Source organism: Scomber japonicus, chromosome 16, assembly GCF_027409825.1.
Source record: "Scomber japonicus isolate fScoJap1 chromosome 16, fScoJap1.pri, whole genome shotgun sequence".
Lineage (NCBI taxonomy): Eukaryota > Metazoa > Chordata > Actinopteri > Scombriformes > Scombridae > Scomber > Scomber japonicus.
This window is the reverse complement of record NC_070593.1, coordinates 2,136,194-2,158,506: the sequence shown is the minus strand read 5'-3', so window position 1 is coordinate 2,158,506 and position 22,313 is coordinate 2,136,194. Positions and strand designations below refer to the sequence as shown.

The window sequence follows — 22,313 nt, the reverse complement described above, 5'->3', positions numbered from 1 at the left end:
TGTTAATTTTTTAAAAATTGTGTTAATCTGACCATTAAGAAATTATGGTCAGATTAACCATTAAGACTTAATTATATATAAATGCCTGTATGTCTATAGGCTGTAATGTTTAAACATATTTTATTAGTCCTAACTCTATTAATCTGTGTGTGAATGCCAATTCTTCTGTCCTTCCTTCCTCTCTCCCTTCTACCTTCCTTCCTCCCACCTTTTCTTCCTTCTTCCTCCCTTCTTTCCTCCTATCCTTCCTTCCTTCCTTCCTCCCTTCCATCTGTCAATCTTTCCTTCCCTCCTAACTTCCCTCCTTTCTTTCTCCCTTCCTTGTCCTTCTTTCCTTCCTTCTTCCCTTCCCTCTGTCCTCTGTCTTCTTTCCTCCCTCCCTCACTCTTTCCTTCCTTCCTTCTTTCCTTTCCTTTCCTTCCCTCCTTCCTCCTCCCTCCTCCCTTCCTCCCTTCCTTCCTTTCCTTCTTCCCTCTGTTACTTTAAATGCAGTTTGACTTATTTCAGTATTTTATTATAATTGTTCCAGTGCCAAAGTCTAACAGTATTTTGTCTGTAGATGAATTTAAATAAAGTTATATTATCAGTAACTGTATTAAAGTTAATGTTTTTATCTCCTATTAGAGTTCAAACCTGCCTGAGATGAGTGGAGCGACAGTGACACCTGCTGGACAAACACCAGAACTGCAGCTGAACAGGTGAGTTCAATTCATTTAATCAACACTTAGTTTGTGCTTCTGTTTACATGCATTTGGTTACCATGACTACCAACTTTACTGCAATACAGGTTGAGGTACTTGTACTTTACTGTAGTACAGTTTGGGGTACTTGTACTTTACTGTAGTATAGTTTGAAGTACTTTACTGTAGTATAGTTTGAGGTACTTGTACTTTACTGCAGTCCTGTTTGAAGTACTTGTAGTTTACTGTAGTATAGTTTGAGGTACTTGTACTTTACTGTAGTATAGTTTGAAGTACTTGTACTTTACTGTAGTACAGTTTGAGGTACTTATGCTTTACTGTAGTACAGTTTGAGGTACTTGTACTTTACTGTAGTATAGTTTGAGGTACTTGACTTTACTGTAGTACTGTATGAAGTGCTTGTAGTTTACTGTAGTAGTTTGAGGTACTTGTACTTTACTGCAGTACAGTTTGAAGTACTTGTACTTTACTGTAGTATAGTTTGAGGTACTTATACTTTACTGCAGTACATGTTGAGGTACTTGTACTTACTGCAGTACATGTTGAGGTACTTGTACTTTACTGTAGTACAGTTTGAGGTACTTTACTGTAGTATAGTTTGACGTACTTTACTGTAGTATAGTTTGAGGTACTTGTACTTTACTGCAGTACTGTTTGAAGTACTTGTAGTTTACTGTAGTATAGTTTGAGGTACTTGTACTTTACTGTAGTATAGTTTGAAGTACTTGTACTTTACTGTAGTACAGTTTGAGGTACTTATGCTTTACTGTAGTACAGTTTGAGGTACTTGTACTTTACTGTAGTATAGTTTGAGGTACTTGACTTTACTGTAGTACAGTTTGAGGTACTTGTACTTTACTTCAGTACAGTTTGAGGTACTTGTACTTTACTGTAGTACAGTTTGAGGTACTTGTAGTTTACTGTAGTAGTTTGAGGTACTTGTACTTTACTGCAGTACAGTTTGAAGTACTTGTACTTTACTGTAGTATAGTTTGAGGTACTTGTACTTACTGCAGTACATGTTGAAGTACTTGTACTTTACTGTAGTACAGTTTGAGGTACTTGTACTTTACTTCAGTACAGTTTGAGGTACTTGTACTTTACTGTAGTACAGTTTGAGGTACTTGTACTTTACTGTAGTATAGTTTGAGGTACTTGTACTTTACTGTAGTACAGTTTGAAGTGCTTGTAGTTTACTGTAGTATAGTTTGAGGTACTTGTACTTTACTGCAGTACAGTTTGAAGTACTTGTACTTTACTGTAGTATAGTTTGAGGTACTTATACTTTACTGCAATACATGTTGAGGTACTTGTACTTTACTGTAGTACAGTTTGAGGTACTTGTACTTTACTTTTGTACAGTTTGAGGTACTTGTACTTTACTTTTATATAGTTTGAAGTAGTTGTACTTTACTAGTATTAGTACTTTTACTGCAGTAAAGTATCTGAGTACTTCTTCCAGTACTGCTGCTGACAGTTTCTACAGAGGATCATGTGACTGTCAAAGGTCGACATTTATCAGCAGAGTTTCTGGATAAGATGAACTTTGGTTTTATTTGCTTGTATTTCAAACACAAACAACATGATTAAAATATGAAATGTGTTGCAGGTTTTATTTCATATTGATACAGTATTAAAGCTTTACTGATACAATGATCAATAAAGCTTTAAACACAACAAGCTCCACTCTGGGATCAGAGTTCATTGTTCTCTCCCTTTAAATCTACAGTTTGTAGATGGGTGTAACCAACATGTGACGCAGCACAGAGCTGTCAGGCTGCATTCAGCAGAAACACGGAAGTTTAGTAACAGGAAGTGAATCACGTGTTCAGATCTGTTCAAACATGATTCACTTATGAGGAAGTGAAACTCAGACAGTTGTTGCCTCTGAGAGCTGAAATGGCGCAGAACTATCAGCTGGACCGAGAAACACTCTCTTGTTCGATCTGTCTGGATCTACTGAAGGATCCGGTGGGTCTTTCCTGTGGACACAGCTACTGTATGAGCTGTATTAAAGGATTCTGGGATGGAGAGGATGAGAGGAAGATCTACAGCTGCCCTCAGTGCAGAGAGGCCTTCACACCGAGGCCTGTCCTGAAGAAAAACACCCTGTTAGCAGCTTTAGTGGAGCAGCTGAAGAAGACTGGACTCCAAGCTGCTCCTGCTGATCACTGCTATGCTGGACCTGAAGATGTGGCCTGTGATGTCTGCACTGGGAGGAAGCTGAAAGCCTTCAAGTCCTGTCTGACGTGTCTGATGTCTTACTGTGAGAATCACCTCCAGTCTCACTTTGAATCAACCAAATTAAAGAAGCACAAGCTGGTGGAGCCCTCGGAGAAGCTCCAGGAGAACATCTGCTCTCGTCATGATGAGGTGATGAAGATATTCTGCCGTACAGATAAGAAGTGTATCTGTTATCTGTGCACTATGGAGGATCATAAAGGCCACGACACAGTCCCAGCTGTAGCAGAGAGGACTGAGAGGCAGAGAGAGCTCGAGGTGAGTCGACTAAACATCCAGCAGAGAATCCAGGACAGAGAGAAAGATGTGAAGCTGCTTCAACAGGAGGTGGAGGCCGTCAGTCACTCTGCTGATAAAGCAGTGAAGGACAGTGAGAAGATCTTCACTCAGCTGATCCGTCTCCTCCAGAAAAGAAGCTCTGATGTGAAGCAGCAGATCAGATCCCAGCAGGAAACTGAAGTGAGTGGAGTCAAAGAGCTTCAGGAGAAGCTGCAGCAGGAGATCACTGAGCTGAAGAGGAAAGATGATGAACTGAAGCAGCTCTCACACACAGAGGATCACAACCAGTTTCTACACAACTACCCCTCAGTGTCACAACTCAGTGAACCTACAGACTCATCCAGCATCAATATCCGTCCTCTGAGATACTTTGAGGATGTGACAGCAGCTGTGTCAGAGCTCAGAGATAAACTACAGGACATCCTGAGGGACAAATGGACAAACATCTTACAGACAGTGACTGAAGTGGACGTTTTACTGTCAGAACCAGAGCCCAAGACCAGAGCTGAGTTCTTAAGATATTCACGTGAAATCACTCTGGATCCAAACACAGCAAACACAGAGCTGTTATTATCTGAGGGGAACAGAAAAGTAGAATTGACGAGTCAACCACAGTGTTATTCTAGACACACAGACAGATTCACTGATCATCTTCAGGTCCTGAGTAGAGAGAGTCTGACTGGACGTTGTTACTGGGAGGTGGAGTGGAGAGGACGAGTTGAGGTATCAGTCGCATACAAGAGTATCAGCAGAGCAGGAGATGAATCTGAATTTGGACATAGTGACAAATCTTGGTCTTTATATTGTTCCACTAACAATTATGAATTTTACTTCAGAAACATTAAAACTCTCATCTCAGGTCCTCCTTCCTCCAGAGTCGGAGTGTACCTGGATCACAGAGCAGGTATTCTGTCCTTCTACAGCGTCTCTGAAACCATGACTCTCCTCCACAGAGTCCAGACCACATTCACTTGGCCTCTCTATGCTGGATTTTGTGTTTATTTTGAATCCACAGCTGAGTTGTGTAAAGTGAAATAGACAGAAGTCATTTCAGACTTCATGTGTCAGATGTTGTAATTCTTCATGTTTTTGTCTCCATGTTTCTGAGCTGCTCAGAGATCAGCTGACATGTGAAATATCTGTACCTTCAATAATCAATAAAATATTTCATTCTCATTCATTAGAGGCAGTTTTCCTCCTGAAACACCACAAATACATAATACTACTTATGTACTTTTACTGTAATACTGAATACTACGTCACTCATAATACTGCAGTACTTTTACTGTAATACTGCATACTACATCACTCATAATACTGCAGTACTTTTACTGTAATACTTTAATTACATCACTATAATACTGCAGTACTTTTACTGTAATACTTTAATTACATCACTATAATACTGCAGTACTTTTACTGTAATACTGCATACTACATCACCATAATACTGCAGTACTTTGACTGTAATACTGCATACTACATCACTCATAATACTGCAGTACTTTTACTGTAATACTGCATACTACATCACTCATAATACTGCAGTACTTTTACTGTAATACTGCATACTACATCATTATAATACTGCAGTACTTTTATTCCTGATCACAGGTGGCAAAAGTACCCACGTTCTGTACTTTAGTAGAACTTCAGATACTTGTGTAAAAAAAGACTCTGGTAAAATTAGGAGTACTGATTCAATTCCTTTGCTCAAGTAAAGGTAAGAAAGTTCAGACTCTGAAATGTACTTAAGTACAGAAGCAAAAAGTTAAAGATAATTTTTGCAATCAGTGATTCACAATTAGGTATTGTGAATCACTCATTGGACACTGTCTGGTTCTGCTGCAAGCCAAATTTCAGACCGAATATATATATATATATATATATATATATATATAACATAAATATCATGGCAGTCAGCATTAACGCATTAATCACAATGACATTAAGGGCAGAGCATAACGTGTTAATTTTTTAAAATTGTGTTAATCTGACCATTAAGAGCTTTGAAAGTGAGGAGAAGGATTTAAATTATATTCTAGATTTTACAGGAAGCCGATGCAGTGAAGCTAAAATGGGAGTAATATGATCTATGTTTCTAGTTTTTGTCAGAACACGAGCAGCTGAATTCTGGACCAGCTGGAGAGTCTTTAGAGCAGAGGTGTCAAACTCATCTTCATTCAAGGGCCACATACAGACCAATTTGATCTTATATGGGCCGGACCATTAAAAAGAAGGAAGGAAGAGAAAACAGGATGAAAAGATGGAAGGAAGAAAGGGAGGATCGAAGGAAGGAGGAAACATGCAAGGATGGAAGGAAGAGGAGAGACGACACTAAGGAAAGATGAAAGAAAGGAAGGAATGAAGGAAAGATTGAAGGGAGGAAGGACAGATGGAAGGAAGGAAGAGAAGACGGGATGAAAAGATGGAAGGAAGAAAGGGAGGATCGAAGGAAGGAGGAAAAACATGCCAGGATGGAAGGAAGAGGAGAGACGACACTAAGGAAAGATGAAAGAAAGGAAGGAATGAAGGAAAGATTGAAGGGAGGAAGGACAGATGGAAGGAAGGAAGGAAGAGAAGACGGGATGAAAAGATGGAAGGAAGAAAGGGAGGATCGAAGGAAGGAGGAAACATGCAAGGATGGAAGGAAGAGGAGAGACGACAGTAAGGAAAGTTGAAAGAAAGGAAGGAAGGAATGAAGGAAATATTGAAGGGAGGAAGGACAGATGGAAGGAAGGAAGAGAAGACGGGATGAAAAGATGGAAGGAAGAAAGGGAGGATCGAAGGAAGGAGGAAACATGCAAGGATGGAAGGAAGAGGAGAGATGACAGTAAGGAAAGATGAAAGGAAGGAAGGAATGAAGGAAAGATGGATTTCCTTCCCTCCTTCCTCCTATCCTTCCTTCCTCCCTTCCATCTGTTAATCTTTCCTTCCTTCCTTTCTCCCTTCCCTGTCCTTCTTTCCTCCCTCCCTCACTCTTTCCTTCCTTCCTTCTTTCCTTTCCTTTCCTTCCCTCCTCCCTTCCTTCCTTCCTTCCTTCCTTCCTTTCCTTCCTCCCTCCGTTACTTTACATCCAGTTTGACTTATTTCAGTATTTTATTATAATTGTTCCAGTGCCAAAGTCTAACAGTATTTTGTCTGTAGATGAATTTAAATAAAGTTATATTATCAGTAACTGTATTAAAGTTAATGTTTTTATCTCCTATCAGAGTTCAAACCTGCTTGAGATGAGTGGAGCGACAGTGACACCTGCTGGACAAACACCTGAACTGCAGCTGAACAGGTGAGTTCAATTCATTTCATCAACACTTAGTTTGTGCTTCTGTTTACATGCATTTGGTTACCATGACTACCAACTTTACTGCAATACAGTTTGAGGTACTTGTACTTTACTGTAGTACAGTTTGAGGTACTTGTACTTTACTGCAATACAGTTTGAGGTACTTGTACTTAACTGTAGTACAGTTTGAGGTACTTGTACTTTACTGTATTATAGTTTGAGGTACTTGTACTTTACTGTATTATAGTTTGAGGTACTTGTACTTTACTGTAGTACTGATTGAAGTACTTGTAGTTTACTGTAGTATAGTTTGAGGTACTTGTACTTTACTGTAGTGTAGTTTGAAGTACTTTACTGTAGTATAGTTTGAGGTACTTGTACTTTACTGTAGTACTGTTTGAAGTACTTGTAGTTTACTGTAGTATAGTTTGAAGTACTTGTACTTTACTGTAGTACTGTTTGAAGTACTTGTACTTTACTGTAGTATAGTTTGAGGTACTTATACTTACTGCAGTACATGTTGAGGTACTTGTACTTTACTGTAGTACAGTTTGAGGTACTTGTACTTACTGCAGTACATGTTGAGGTACTTGTACTTTACTGTAGTACAGTTTGAGGTACTTGTACTTTACTTCAGTACATGTTGAGGTACTTGTACTTTACTGTAGTATAGTTTGAGGTACTTGTACTTTACTGTAGTACTGTTAGAGGTACTTGTACTTTACTGCAGTACAATTTGAGGTACTTGTACTTCACTGCAGTACATGTTGAGGTACTTGTACTTTACTGTAGTATAGTTTGAGATACTTATACTTTACTGCAGTACATGTTGAGGTACTTGTACTTTACTGTAGTACAGTTTGAGGTACTTGTACTTTACTGCAGTACATGTTGAGGTACTTGTACTTTACTGTAGTATAGTTTGAGGTACTTATACTTTACTGCAGTACATGTTGAGGTACTTGTACTTTACTGTAGTACTGTTTGAAGTACTTGTAGTTTACTGTTGTACAGTTTGAAGTACTTGTACTTTACTGTAGTATAGTTTGAGGTACTTATACTTTACTGCGTTACATGTTGAGGTACTTGTACTTACTGTAGTACAGTTTGAGGTACTTGTACTTTACTGTAGTACAGTTTGAGGTATTTGTACTTTACTGTAGTATAGTTTGAGGTACTTGTACTTTACTGCAGTACAGTTTGAAGTACTTGTACTTTACTGTAGCATAGTTAGAGGTACTTGTACTTCACTGCAGTACAGTTTGAGGTACTTGTACTTTACTGTAGTACAGTTTGAGGTACTTTTACTTTACTGTAGTATAGTTTGAGGTACTTGTACTTAACTGTAGTACAGTTTGAGGTATTTTTACTTTACTGTAGTGTAGTTTGAGGTACTTGTACTTTACTGTAGTACAGTTTGAAGAACTTGTACTTTACTGTAGTACAGTTTGAAGTACTTGTACTTACTGTAGTGAAGTTTGAGGTACTTGTACTTTACTGTAGTGAAGTTTGAGGTACTTGTACTTTATTGTAGTACAGTTAGAGGTACTTGTACTTTACTTTTGTACAGTTTGAGGTACTTGTACTTTACTTTTATACAGTTTGAAGTAGTTGTACTTTACTAGTATTAGTACTTTTACTGCAGTAAAGTATCTGAGTACTTCTTCCAGTACTGCTGCTGACAGTTTCTACAGAGGATCATGTGACTGTCAAAGGTCGACATTTATCAGCAGAGTTTGTGGATGAGATGAACTTTGGTTTTATTTGCTTGTATTTCAAACACAAACAACATGATTCAAATATGAAATGTGTTGCAGGTTTTATTTCATATTGATACAGTATTAAAGCTTTACTGATACAATGATCAATAAAGCTTTAAACACAACAAGCTCCACTCTGGGATCAGAGTTCATTGTTCTCTCCCTTTAAATCTACAGTTTGTAGATGGGTGTAACCAACATGTGACGCAGCACAGAGCTGTCAGGCTGCATTCAGCAGAAACACGGAAGTTTAGTAACAGGAAGTGAAACTCAGTCAGTCGTTGCCTCTGAGAGCTGAAATGGCGGAGAACTATCAGCTGGACCGAGAAACACTCTCTTGTTCGATCTGTCTGGATCTACTGAAGGATCCGGTGGGTCTTTCCTGTGGACACAGCTACTGTATGAGATGTATTAAATCACACTGGGATGGAGAGGATCAGAGGAAGATCTACAGCTGCCCTCAGTGCAGAGAGGCCTTCACACCGAGGCCTGTCCTGAAGAAAAACACCATGTTAGCAGCTTTAGTGGAGCAGCTGAAGAAGACTGGACTCCAAGCTGCTCCTGCTGATCACTGCTATGCTGGACCTGAAGATGTGGCCTGTGATGTCTGCACTGGAAGAAAGCTGAAAGCCTTCAAGTCCTGTCTGACGTGTCTGATGTCTTACTGTGAGAATCACCTCCAGTCTCACTTTGAATCAACCAAATTAAAGAAACACAAGCTGGTGGAGCCCTCGGAGAAGCTCCAGGAGAACATCTGCTCTCGTCATGATGAGGTGATGAAGATATTCTGCCGTACAGATAAGAAGTGTATCTGTTATCTGTGCACTATGGAGGATCATAAAGGCCACGACACAGTCCCAGCTGCAGCAGAAAGGACTGAGAGGCAGAGAGAGCTCGAGGTGAGTCGACTAAACATCCAGCAGAGAATCCAGGACAGAGAGAAAGATGTGAAGCTGCTTCAACAGGAGGTGGAGGCCGTCAGTCGCTCTGCTGATAAAGCAGTGGAGGACAGTGAGAAGATCTTCACTGAGCTGATCCGTCTCCTCCAGAAAAGAAGCTCTGATGTGAAGCAGCAGATCAGATCCCAGCAGGAAACTGAAGTGAGTGGAGTCAAAGAGCTTCAGGAGAAGCTGCAGCAGGAGATCACTGAGCTGAAGAGGAAAGACGCTGAACTGAAGCAGCTCTCACACACAGAGGATCACAACCAGTTTCTACACAACTACCCCTCAGTGTCACAACTCAGTGAACCTACAGACTCATCCAGCATCAATATCCGTCCTCTGAGATACTTTGAGGACGTGACAGCAGCTGTGTCAGAGCTCAGAGATAAACTACAGGACATCCTGAGGGACAAATGGACAAACATCTCACTGGCAGAGACTGAAGTGGACGATTTACTGTCAGAACCACAACCCAAGACCAGAGCTGAGTTCTTAAGATATTCACGTGAAATTACTCTGGATCCAAACACAGCAAACACATGGCTGTTATTATCTGAGAGGAACAGAAAAGTAACATGGATGAGTCAACCACAGTCTTATTCTAGACACACAGACAGATTCACTGATAAGTTTCAGGTCCTGAGTAGAGAGAGTCTGACTGGACGTTGTTACTGGGAGGTGGAGTGGAGAGGGTTAGGTGTTCATGCAGCAGTCGCATACAAGAATATCAGCAGAGCAGGAGATGAATCTGTATTTGGATGTAATGACAAATCGTGGTCTTTATATTGTTACACTATCGGTTATGGATTTTTCTTCAACAACATTAAAACTCCCGTCTCAGGTCCTGGTTCCTCCAGAGTTGGAGTGTACCTGGATCACAGAGCAGGTATTCTGTCCTTCTACAGCGTCTCTGAAACCATGACTCTCCTCCACAGAGTCCAGACCACATTCACTCAGCCTCTCTATGCTGGAATTAATGTTGGTGCTCTTTCCACAGTTGAGTTGTGTGAAGTGAAATAGACAGAAGTCATTTCAGACTTCATGTGTCAGATGTTGTAATTCTTCATGTTTTTGTCTCCATGTTTCTGAGCTGCTCAGAGATCAGCTGACATGTGAAATATCTGTACCTTCAATAATCAATAAAATATTTCATTCTCATTCATTAGAGGCAGTTTTCCTCCTGAAACACCACAAATACACAATACTACTTAAGTACTTTTACTGTAATACTGCATACTACATCACTATAATACTGCAGTACTTTTACTGTAATACTGCATACTACATCACTATAATACTGCAGTACTTTTACTGTAATACTGCATACTACATCACTATAATACTGCAGTACTTTTACTGTAATACTGCATACTACATCACTTATAATACTGCAGTACTTTTAATGTAATAACATTTTTCATGCAGTACTTTCATCTCAAGTAGACTCGACTACTGTAACGGTCTTCTGACTGGACTCCCACAAAAAAGCATTAAACAGCTGCAGCTCATTCAGAACGCTGCAGCTCCAGTTTTAACCAGAACAAAGAGATCAGAGCACATTACTCCAGTTCTAAAGTCTTTACACTGGCTCCCAGTCAGCTCTAAAGTCTTTACACTGGCTCCCAGTCAGCTCTAAAGTCTTTACACTGGCTCCCAGTGAGTTCTAAAGTCTTTACACTGGCTCCCAGTCAGCTCTAAAGTCTTTACACTGGCTCCCAGTCAGCTCTAAAGTCTTTACACTGGCTCCCAGTCAGCTCTAAAGTCTTTACACTGGCTCCCAGTCAGCTATAGAATAGATTTTAAAGTTCTGCTACTGGTCTACAAATCACTGAATGGTTTAGGTCCAGAATACATAAATGACATGTTAGTAGAATATAAACCCAGTAGAGCTCTGAGATCTACTGACTCAGGTCAGATAGTTGAGCCCAGAGCTCTGAGATCTACTGACTCAGGTCAGATAGTTGAGGCCAGAGTTCAAACTAAACATGATGAAGCAGCTTTTAGCTGTTATGCTGCACACAACTGGAACAAACTACCAGCAGAACTGAAATCAGCCCCAACAGTGAACACTTTTAAATCCAGGTTAAAAACATTTCTCTTCTCCTGAGCTTATGATTGAGCTCTTTTAAAGCACTTTACATTTTAATCTTTCATTTGCACTCTATGTCCTTTTAATGATTTTAAAGCTAATTTATTATTTTATGCTGCAATCATTTTATTTATGTCTTTCTATTTTTCTGTACTTTGTTTTTATTATGGGGGGTGGGGTGGGGGTTAATTGTATGTTTTAAGTTTCTCAAATTACATGTTTTTCTGTTTTATGTAAAGCACGTTGAGTTGCCATTGTGTATGAAATGCGCTATATAAATAAAACTGCCTTGCCTTCTATTCGTGATCAGAGGTGGCAAAAGTACCCACGTTCTGTACTTTAGTGGAAAAAAGACTCTGGTAAAAGTAGGAGTACTGATTCAATTCCTTTGCTCACGTAAAGGTAAGAAAGTTCAGACTCTGAAATGTACTTAAGCACAGAAGCAAAAAGTTAAAGATCATTTTTACAATCAGTGATTCACAATACCTCTCCTGATAACTCAGTGGACACTGTCTGGTTCTGCTGCAAGCCAAATTTCAGACCAAATATATATATAAGTATATGAATATACATTATATATAATATAAATATCACGGCAGTCAGCGTTAACGCATTAATCACGATGACATTAACCCTCCTGTTGTGCTCCCGGGTCAAATTGACCCCATCTCTTTTGACTGTTCCTCACTTCCTTCCTTCTCTCCTTACTTCCTTCCTCTTTTCCTCCTTCCTTCCTTCACTCCTTCCTTCCTCATTCCTTCTTTCTTCTCCTTACTTCCTTCCTCTTTTCCTCCTTCCTTCCTTCCTTCCTTCCTCATTCCTCCTGTCCTCTCCTTACTTCCTTCCTCTTTTCCTCCTTCCTTCCTTCCTTCTTTCGTAACTTCCTTCCTTCTTTCCTCATTTGCTTTTTTCTCACTTCCTTCCTTCCTTCCTCCCTCCCTCCCTCCCTCCCTCTTTTCCTCCCTCCCTTCCTTCCTTCTTTCCTCCTTTCCTCCCTTCCTCCCTTCCTTTGTTCCTTCCTCATTTCCTTCTTTCCCCACTTCCTTCCTTCCTCTTTCCTCCCTTCCTTCGTTCCTTCCTCATTTCCTTCCTTCCTTACTTCCTTCCTTCCTTGACCTGAGCACAACAGGAGGGTTAAGGGCAGAGCATAACGTGTTAATTTTTTTAAAATTGTGTTAATCTGACCATGAAGAAATTATGGTCAGATTAACCATTAAGACTTAATTATACATGAAATGCCTGTATGTCTATAGGTTGTAATGTTTAAACATATTTTATTAAAATCTATGTGTGAATGCCAATTCTTCTGTCCTTCTGTCCTCTCTCCCTCCTATCCTTCCTTCCTCCCTCCTTTTCTTCCTTCTTCCTCCCTTCCTTCCTTCCTTCCTTCCTTCCTTCCTCCCTTCCATCTGTCAATCTTTCCTTCCCTCCTAACTTCCCTCCTTTCTTTCTCCCTTCCTTGTCCTTCTTTCCTTCCTTCTTCCCTTCCCTTCCCTCCTCCCTTCTCCCTTCCTTCCTTCCTTCCTTTCCTTCTTCCATTCCCTCTGTCCTTCTTTCCTCCCTCCCTCCCTCCCTCTTTCCTTCCTTCCTTCTTTCATTTCCTTTCCTTCCCGCCTCCCTTCCTTGTCCTTCTTTCCTTCCTTCTTCCCTTCCCTCTGTCCTTCTTTCCTCCCTCCCGCCCTCTTTCCTTACTTCTTTCTTTCCTTTCCTTTCCTTCCCTCCTCCCTTCTCCCTTCCTTCCTTCCTTCCTTTCCTTCTTCCCTTCCTCTTTCCTTCTTTCCTCCCTCCCTCCCTCCCTCTTTCCTCCCTTCCTTCTTTCCTTTCCTTCCCTTCCCTCCTCCCTTCCTTCCTTCTTTCCTTCCTCCTCCCCTTCTCCATGTCCTTCTTTCCTCCCTCCCTCTTTCCTTCCTTCCTTCTTTCCTTTCCTTTCCTTCCCTCCTCCCTTCTCCCTTCCTTCCTTCCTTCCTTTCCTTCTTCCCTCCGTTACTTTAAATCCAGTTTGACTTATTTCAGTATTTTATTATAATTGTTCCAGTGCTTAATTCTAACAGTATTTTTGTCTGTAGATGAATTTAAATAAAGTTATATTATCAGTAACTGTATTAAAGTTAATGTTTTTATCTCCTATTAGACTTCAAACCTGCCTGAGATGAGTGGAGCGACAGTGACACCTGCTGGACAAACACCAGAACTGCAGCTGAACAGGTGAGTTCAATTCATTTAATCAACACTGAGTTTGTGCTTCTCTTTACATGCATTTGGTTACCATGACTACCAGCTTTATGCTTATTATGGTTAGTCAGGAGGAAAGAAGGGAAGAAAAGGAGGGAGGAAGGGAGGGAGGAAAGAAGGACAGAAGGAAAGGAATAAGGAAAGGAAGGAAGGAAGGAAGGGAGGAGGGAAGGAAGGAAAGAAGTAGGGAAGGGAAGAAGGACGCAAAGAAAGGAAAGAAGGACAAGGAAGGGAGAAAAGAAGGAAAGGAAGGAAGGAGGGAAGAAGGACGCAAGGAAAGAAAAGAAGGATGGAAAGAAGGACAAGGAAGGGAGAAAGGAAGGAAGGTAGGAAGAAAGGAAGAAAAAGAGGGAGGGAGGAAGGAAGGTAGGAGGGAGGGAGAAAAGAAGGAAAGGAATAAGGAAAGGAAGAAAAGGAGGAAGGAAAGAAGGAAGGAAGGAAAGAGGAAAAGGAAAATGTATTGTTCTTCTCGTCCTCCTCCTACACCTGCTGGACAAACACCTGAACTGCAGCTGAACAGGTGAGTTCAATTCATTTAATCAACACTTAGTTTGTGCTTCTGTTTACATGCATTTGGTTACCATGACTACCAGCTTTATGCTTATTATGGTTAATCAGGAGTTTGTTTGAATATATGAATAATTTCATACATTGGGGGAGTTTGTTACTTTTGCATCAGCAGCATTTTGTGCATATTGATATGAATCATAATGTATTAACTTATTTTTATCAGCTTTAACCATCGTGTCAAATTTACCCTGTTTGTTTTTACTGTTCCTTCCTTCCTTCATCCCTTCCTTCCTTCCTTCTGTCTGTCCTTCCTTCCTTCCTTCCTTCTGTCTGTCCTTCCTCCCTTCCTTCTTCTTTCCTCCCCTCCTTCCTTCCTTCCTCCTTCCTTCCTTCCTTCCTTCCTTCTGTCTGTCCTTCCTCCCTCCCTTCTTCTTTCCTCCCCTCCTTCCTTCTTTCCTCCTTCCTTCCCTCCTTCCTTCTTTCCTCCATCCCTCCTTCTCTCTTTCTTCCCTCCCCCTACCTTCCTTCCTTCCTTCCTTCTTCTTTCCTCCCCTCCTTCCTTCTTTCCTCTTTCCTTCCTTCCTTCCTTCTTTCCTCCATCCTTCCTTCTTTTCCTCTCTTCCTTCTTCCTCCCTTCCTCCATCCCTTCCTTCCTTCCTTCCTTCTTCTTTCCTCCCCTCCTTCCTTCTTTCCTCTTTCCTTCCTTCCTTCCTTCTTTCCTCCATCCTTCCTTCTTTTCCTCTCTTCCTTCTTCCTCCCTTCCTCCATCCCTTCCTTCCTTCCTTCCTTCTGTCTGTCCTTCCTCCCTTCCTTCTTCTTTCCTCCCTTCCTTCTTCTTTACTCCCCTCTTTCTTTCCTCCATCCCTCCTTCTCTCTTTCTTTCCTCCCCCTACCTCCCTTCCTTCTGTCTGTCCTTCCTTCCCTCCTTCCTTCTTTCCTCCCTCCCTTCCTTCCTCCTTTCCTTCCTTCTTCCTCCCATCCTTCCTCCCTCTTTCTCTCTTTCTTTCCTTCCCCCTACCTTCCTTCCTTCCCTCCCTCCTTCCTTCTTTCCTTCCTTCCTTCTTTCCTTCTTCCTCCCTCTTTCTCTTTCTTTTATCCCCCCTACCTTCCTCCCTTCCTTCTTTCCTCTGTCCTTCCTTCCCTCCTTCCTTCTTTCCTCCCTCCGTTCCTTCCTCCTTTCCTTCCTTCTTCCTCCCATCCTTCCTCCCTCTTTCTCTTTCTTTCCTTCCCTCCCTCCTTCCTCCCTTCCATCCTTCCTCCTTTCCTTCCTCCCTTCCTCCATCCCTTCCTTCCCCCTTTCCTTCCTCCCTTCCTTCCTTTCCTTCCTTCCTTCCTCCCTCCCTTGACTCAAGGACAGCAGGAGGGTTAAATAATGATTCTGTATTTATTTTACACTACATGATGAGTTTTTTTTTTTTATTTAAAGCAAAAGAAGAAACTTATTTCATGTCATCCAAACTTCAGGTTGATTATTTTATTATTTATTTAACATAAAAGTTACAGATTCAATCGTTTCTCATCAATTATCAAATATTAACTTTTTTCTTTCATAAAGTAAAAAAAGAAATCCCAACATTAACATTCAGCTTCTCAAAATGTGAAGATTTGATGATTCATCCATTAAAAATCTGATTAATCAACTTTATCTTCAGTAAAAATGCAGAAATCTGATTTTATTTCATCTGGTTTTAAACTTTTTCTTCCCAAAAAATCAAGAAAATGACACTTTTCATTTTTATTTCACAGCTTCTTTCATTTAAATCTCATTTCCTGAATATTCTCTCTGTTATATTCACATATTTCACTTTTTAACTTTTTAGGACATTTGGTGCAAAATGGTACAAATTATTAAGAAAGTTAAAGTTAAATCTTTTCTATATTTAAACTACATTTATTATTATTATTATTATTATTATATTCTTTCTTTAAAACTACAAAATCATTTCTCCTAATAAAAAACAGAATGATTTAACCCTTAACGTTCATTAAAAACAATTCAAAAGGAAAATAATTTAAATAAATGTGTCAGATCAGATAAAATATTCCTTTTTTAGTCCCACAGCAGAGAAACTTATATTAAATATAATTTAATTAATTTAATTAAATGTTTAAGAAATGAGTCAGGCAGTAAAAAAAAGTTTTTAGTGTTAATATAATTATTTAAAATATATATATTATAAATATATATATCTGCAAATATCAAAAATACTTTTCTTAGCAGTGTTAATCTCATTTTATTATAGTTATTATAGATTTATTATATCTATAATAACTATATGAACTTATTATATATTTATTTATTATTATCACTATATATGAACTCAAATCTATACTTTTTTTTTTTAATGCATTTTTTCTTATAATTAATAATTTGTACCAAACTGCTTCATTAACTGTGAGACTTGTAAAAGAAGCTGGAAAATAAAACATTATTTTATCAACCAGGGAACATTTTCATCTTTTTCTCTCAGGTTGAAATTAAAAACATGAATCTTATATTTTAATATTTTATTTCTTAGTTATTTTTTGCAGCCGTCGTTGAATAAAGACTTCAGTTAGAAAGTAAACATTTATAAAGTTTCATCGATGATTAAAACAAACGACTCTAGGGTTTAAAATAATCATCGTTCCTCTCGTTTCTCCGCCTGTAAACATCCGTCTCTCCTTCTCTTTCTTTTTATTCTTTTCTTTGTGAAGTGAAGGTTTGTTTTTTCTTTTTTAAAGGTGCAGTCCGCCGTGTTTCCTCCAGAGACAGAAGAGAGAAGAGAGAGTATTGCACGAGTAAAGCAGCGAGAGTCCGAAGCAGCCGCCGGTCAGCTGAGCTCGGCGAGGCGCGGCGGTGGCGCTCAGAGCGGCGGTGCAGGCGGGCGGAGTCTAAAACGTCCTCAGGCGGGCGGAGTCTAAAACGTCCTCAGGCGGGCGGAGTCTAAAACGTCCTCAGGCGGGCGGAGTCTAAAACGTCCTCAGGCGGGCGGAGTCAGAAACGTCATCAGGCGGGCGGAGTCTAAAACGTCCTCAGGCGGGCGGAGTCAGAAACAGCCACAGGCGGGCGGAGTCAGAAACGTCCTCAGGCGGGCGGAGTCAGAAACGACCAGCTGGACGACGGACGGAGCGACGAGGGAACAGTTTCTGTTTCATCAGCGTTAGAAAACTCCCCTCGGCTCCTCCAGAGTCCAGAGTCCAGGACAGAGCGACACTTTGCTTTTTTCTGTTTTGTCCTCTTTTCTGTCTTCAGTGCACCCGTCCGTCCGTCCGTCCGTCCGTCCGTCCGTCCGTCCGTCCGTCCGTCCGCTGCACTTCAAGGTTTGACCACCAGGTGGCGACGTGTCACCGCTCAGCTGCTGCTGCTGCTACTGTTCTCCTGCCGAGTGGAAGCTGGAAACACAAGATATAAAATGTCTTAAATCAACGAATCATTAATGAAAATACAAGTTTATGAAGCAGAAATTAAAATCACAGTCATGTAGGAATGATATTAATATAATTTAGATAAGGTTATAAAGTGCATTCATGTAAAATATTAACTTATATTTACATTTATGTTCATTTTATTTGATCTGTTTAAATGATTAAAACCTAATTTCATGTTAAATCTCAAAGAATACTGATAATAAAAATGCTGCTTTAAACCAAAAACACCTCAAATAAATATATTTAACACTATATATCTACTGTTTGAACACTTTTTACTGTTAAAATAAAAAGTGTGTGTTTACCTGTCAGGTCTCTGAAGCGTCTCTTGGCCTCGGCTCTCTCCTCAGAGTCAAAATACCAAACTGTGATTGCGTACCTGAAACACACAAACACACAAACTCATGTTAACTACACACTTTTATTTGCTCTATATATAGTATTTTAATTTCATTCTTTCTGTGAAGCACTTTGAGCTTTTATGACACCTTTATATGAAAGCTGATCTATAAATATGCTTTATTATTATTATTATTATACCTGCACCTTTAAATTGAGTATTTTAGTCTTGAATTTAGACAGAAAAGTAAAATATGAAGATATAAATGATGATTCTGTTTAAATGTAGTTCCACAGTTTGACCAGCAGGTGGAGCCAATGAGCTGCAGCTGCTCATTTAATCAGCTTTTAGTGGAAATCTGTTTTATTTTATGTGTTTATTTCTTCTGTTTAATAAAGTGGATGAATTCTTTATAAAGCAGCACAATGCAACTTTATTTGAGTTTAATTTCCTTTTAATCAGCAGCAGCTCAGTGTGTTTGTTAAAGCTGCTTGGTTGGTTGGTTACCTGGTGGAGTAGGAGGGCTGATTGATTGATTGATAGATTGATAGATATATATATATATTGGTTGGTTACCTGGTGGAGTAGGAGGGCTGACTGATAGATTGATAGATAGATATATATATTGGTTGGTTACCTGGTGGAGTAGGAGGGCTGCACCTCGTGTGGATTCCTGCGGTCGGACCAGAAGAAGAGCAGACGGTCAAACAGCGGCTCGATGTCGGCCACGTCGTTTTCTCCCCCCGGATAAATCCTGAGGATTCCTCCGTGCTCCTGAAACACAGAGAGGAAGACAACACATCAGCTGATAGGAAGAGGAAAACCTTTAAATATACTATAAAACATATGAGACATTATTAAATATGAGACTTCCTGCAGCTGCAACTATTGATTATTGTCATTATTAACCCTCGTATCGTCCTCCCGGGTCAAATTGACCCTTCTGTCCTTCCTTCCCTCCCTCCTTTCTTCTTTCCTTCCTTCTTCCTCCTTTCCTCCCTTCCCTCCTTCCTTCTTTCTTCCTCCTTTGCTTCCTCCCTTCTTTCCTTCCTTCCTTCTTCCTCCTTTCCTTCCTTCCTTCCTTCCCCTTTTCTTTCCTTCCTTCCTTCCTTCCTCCCTCCCTTCCCCCCTCCTTTCCTTCCTTCTTCCCTTCTTCCTTCCTTCCCCCTTTTGTTCCTTCCTTCCTTCCTTCCTTCCTTCCTTCCTCCCTCCTTTCCTTCCTTCTTCCTCCCTTCCTCCCTTCCTTCCTTGACTCTAGGACAACAGGAGGGTTAATTAAATAATCAGCAGGTTCATTGATAAACTGATATTATATATATCAGAAAATAGTTAAAACTCAGAGTTTGGTTAAAGGTATTTTAGTTCATGATCATGTACAACAGAAAAATATAAAATCTTCACATTTAAAGAGCCTGAAAGCAACATTTTGGGTCGAATTGTCCTTTAAAAATTATGATTAATTAATTTATCCTTTAACAGATAAATATATTTAATAGAAAGATAAAACACTTATTTTATTATCTTTTTCTGACAGTCATCTTCACACCAATGAATTTATTTTAAAATGTATTTTACTTGATTTTATATTTATTCTATTTTTGTAGCTTGTTTAAAATTATTATTAAGCTGCATTTCTTGTATTTAAAGCTGCTATACAAATAAAGTTATTATCAATATTTAATCCACAGATCAAGTTCACGTCTTCAAATCTAAAATAAACCCAAAAATATTTACTTTACTCTCTTAAATAACATAAAAAAGCTGAAAATCTTCATATTTTCAGGCGTAAAAGCAGAAAATGTCTGAATGAGTCAAACTTTATATCAACATTCATCATCTCAAACTTCAGACAGGAAGTCTCTCAGTCCGACCGATAATCATCAATAATCATCTCTGATCTCTGACTGATAACGATCAATAATAAAACAACACACGGGAGGAGAAGCTCCCGTTTCCTGAGGTCCCTGAACGCACCTTAGCGTCCCAGTTCTTGTTGAGGTAATAGATGCAGGTGATTCTGCGTCCGTCGGAGTTCGGGTTGTCCACGTGCTTGACGTAACCGGCGCCGTTGCCAGGGTAACACGCCACCATGGCCTGCAGACACACAAACAGAAACACACACAGGGACAGTTAATATTGAGTGAAATAAAATGTGTCTGTAGTTTAACCCTTTATAGGACACTCATTGAAAGGAAGGGAGTAAGGACGGAGGAAAGAAGGAAGGAAGGAAGGTAGGTAGGGGGGAGGAAAGAAAGAGAGAAGGAGGGAGGGAGGAAGGGAAGAAAGAAGGAAGTAAAGGAAGAAGTAATGGAAGGAAAAAAGGAAGGGAGGAGAGAATGAGGGAGGGAGGAAGAACAGATGGAAGGAAGGAAAGGAAGGACTGAGGAAGGAAAGAAGGAAGGGAGGAGAGAAGGAGGGACGGAGGAAGAACAGACGGAAGGAAGGAAGGGAGGAGAGAATGAGGGAGGGAGGAAGGAAGGAAAGGAAGGAAGGACGGAGGAAATAAGGAACGAGGGAGGGAGAAAGGAAAAGAGGAAGGGAAGAAAGAAGGCAGGGATGAAGGAAAGGAAGGAAGGAAGGAAGGATATTTTGGGATATTTACAGAAGTTACCAAATATAATTATTTGCCCAATAAAGAGTTAACTGCAATGATCGATCAATAATCAATAAAACAGGAAAACAGTCTGCAACTAATTTAATAACTGATTAATGAAAAAATTATCATTATTAATTGGAAGTGTGTTGCATTCACTTGAATTAAAAAAAATCAGTTTTTCCAGAACAATTTATTTTTTGGTCTGTTTTTCGAGGTAATTATTTCTGCTTTTCTAAGTTTTTTTTTTCTGATTTCTGAGTCATTTCTTTCTTTTCAGTTTTTCGGGCTAATTTTAGAGAACATTCAAAACATTGGACACATTCACTCTTTATTGAGAGCTCGGTGTGATGGAAGCAAACATGACAAACTGCTTTGATCTGGGTTTAAGACACTGGGAGATCGTCCTGTCTTTAAGTCATATAGATGATATATTACTATTATTATATATCTTTCTCTAATTGCATTTATTGGTCAAAAGACAAAGTCCCACCAAAAAGCTCAGACACTAGGAGTATGTGAAGGAGCAGGTGTCACCATAGATGTTGGCTGTCCTCGCGAGATTTCAAAGTATCTCGATAATACAGAGAAAATAATAACCACGAAAAAACAGAAAAAATTACCTCGAAAAACAGGCCAAAAAATAAATGACTCGGAAAAAACGGATTTTTTTGAAATACTTGAACTTGAAATAATCTTCAAATGGAAACATGAAGATCAATCATGATGACACACTTCCTCTGTGTGTGTGTCTCTGTGTGTGTATGTGTGTGGCTGGTGATTTGCTAATATTTGCTAATATTTCCTGTGTGTGTGTGTGTCTCTGTGTGTGTGTGTGTGTGTGTGTGTGTGTGTGTGTGTGTGTGTGTGGCTGGTGATTTGCTAATATTTCGTGTGTGTCTGTGCCTACGCCTTCAGTCGCACGTACACAAATTGCATGATGTGTGTGTTCATGTTCATGCACTCTCTCTCAGTACGTGTGTGTGTGTGTGTGTGTGTGTGTGTGTGTGTGTGTGTGTGTGTGTGTACGTGCAGCCGGTCAGCGTAAGGGAGGAAACTTGTGGTTTTTCAGCTGATAAGAAGCAGCTGAAGCTCTTAAAGTCTCTACACACACACACACACACACACACACACACACACACACACACACACACACACACACACACACACACACACACACACACACACACACACACACACACACACACAGAGACACACAACACACACACACACAACACACACACACACACACACACACACACACACACACAGAGACACACAACACACACACACACACACACACACACACACACACACACACACACACACACACACACACACACACACACACACACACACTTTACAGTTTAAAGCTGCAAGAATCACAAATATGTTCAGAGTCTTAAATCAACAGTCAGGAGTTTAAAATGAGCATGAAGTGTGTTTCTCTTCCTCCTCTTCCTCATCTTCCTCCTCTTCCTCCTCTTCACACTGACCATCAGATCCTTCATAATAAACTAATCTTCATCTTCCATGTTTCATCGTTACAGTGTTTTTAGTAGCAAAGTCTTTTGTTACTATACTTCCACCACAGAGAAACAGGAAACACTAAGGAAGGAAGGAAGGAAGGAAGGAAGGAAAGGAAGGAAAGGAAGGAAAGGAAACACTAAGAGGGAATCTGATGCTAAAAAGACTGTAAATGTGTCAGAGAGGAAAGGAAGGAAGGAAGGAAGGAAGGAAGGAAGGAAGGAAGGAAGGAAGGAAGGAAGGAAGGAAGGAAGGAAGGGAAAAACTAAGAGGGAATCTGATGCTAAAAAGACTGTAAATGTGTCAGGGAGGAAAGGAAGGAAGGAAGGAAGGAAGGAAGGAAAGGAAACACTAAGAGGGAATCTGATGCTAAAAAGACTGTAAATGTGTCAGGGAGGAAAGGAAG

General features: G+C 39.9%; 3 protein-coding genes across 3 annotated transcripts in view; 2 read left to right on the top strand and 1 right to left on the bottom strand.

Moving 5' to 3' along the window:
* Positions 1-2,600: 2,600 nt before the first annotated feature.
* Positions 2,601-4,208, top strand: LOC128375585 (tripartite motif-containing protein 16-like; the record flags this gene model as incomplete). Its single annotated transcript, XM_053335970.1, has 1 exon — positions 2,601-4,208. A coding segment is annotated over exon 1 (1,608 nt), but the record flags the coding sequence as incomplete, so codon positions are not given.
* Positions 4,209-8,545: 4,337 nt separating this feature from the next.
* LOC128375596 (tripartite motif-containing protein 16-like) lies at positions 8,546-10,225 on the top strand. The gene has a single exon (XM_053335985.1). The coding sequence runs from the start codon at positions 8,564-8,566 to the stop codon at positions 10,223-10,225; it is 1,662 nt and encodes a 553-aa protein (XP_053191960.1). The 5' UTR covers positions 8,546-8,563.
* Positions 10,226-17,283: 7,058 nt separating this feature from the next.
* Positions 17,284-22,313, bottom strand: part of egln3 (egl-9 family hypoxia-inducible factor 3) — a 15,891-nt gene continuing 10,861 nt past the window's right edge. The window contains exons 2-5 of the mRNA XM_053335995.1: positions 19,762-19,881; positions 18,425-18,561; positions 17,753-17,826; positions 17,284-17,411 (exon numbers count right to left, since the gene is read on the bottom strand). Coding sequence (XP_053191970.1) covers positions 17,371-17,411; positions 17,753-17,826; positions 18,425-18,561; positions 19,762-19,881 — 372 coding nt within the window. The 3' untranslated portion in view covers positions 17,284-17,370. The remainder of the gene's footprint in view (positions 17,412-17,752; positions 17,827-18,424; positions 18,562-19,761; positions 19,882-22,313) is intronic.

Excerpts from the sequence above, each read along its gene's own strand:
- LOC128375596 (XM_053335985.1), top strand. The coding sequence starts at position 8,564 with ATGGCGGAGAACTATCAGCTGGACCGAGAAACACTCTCTTGTTCGATC.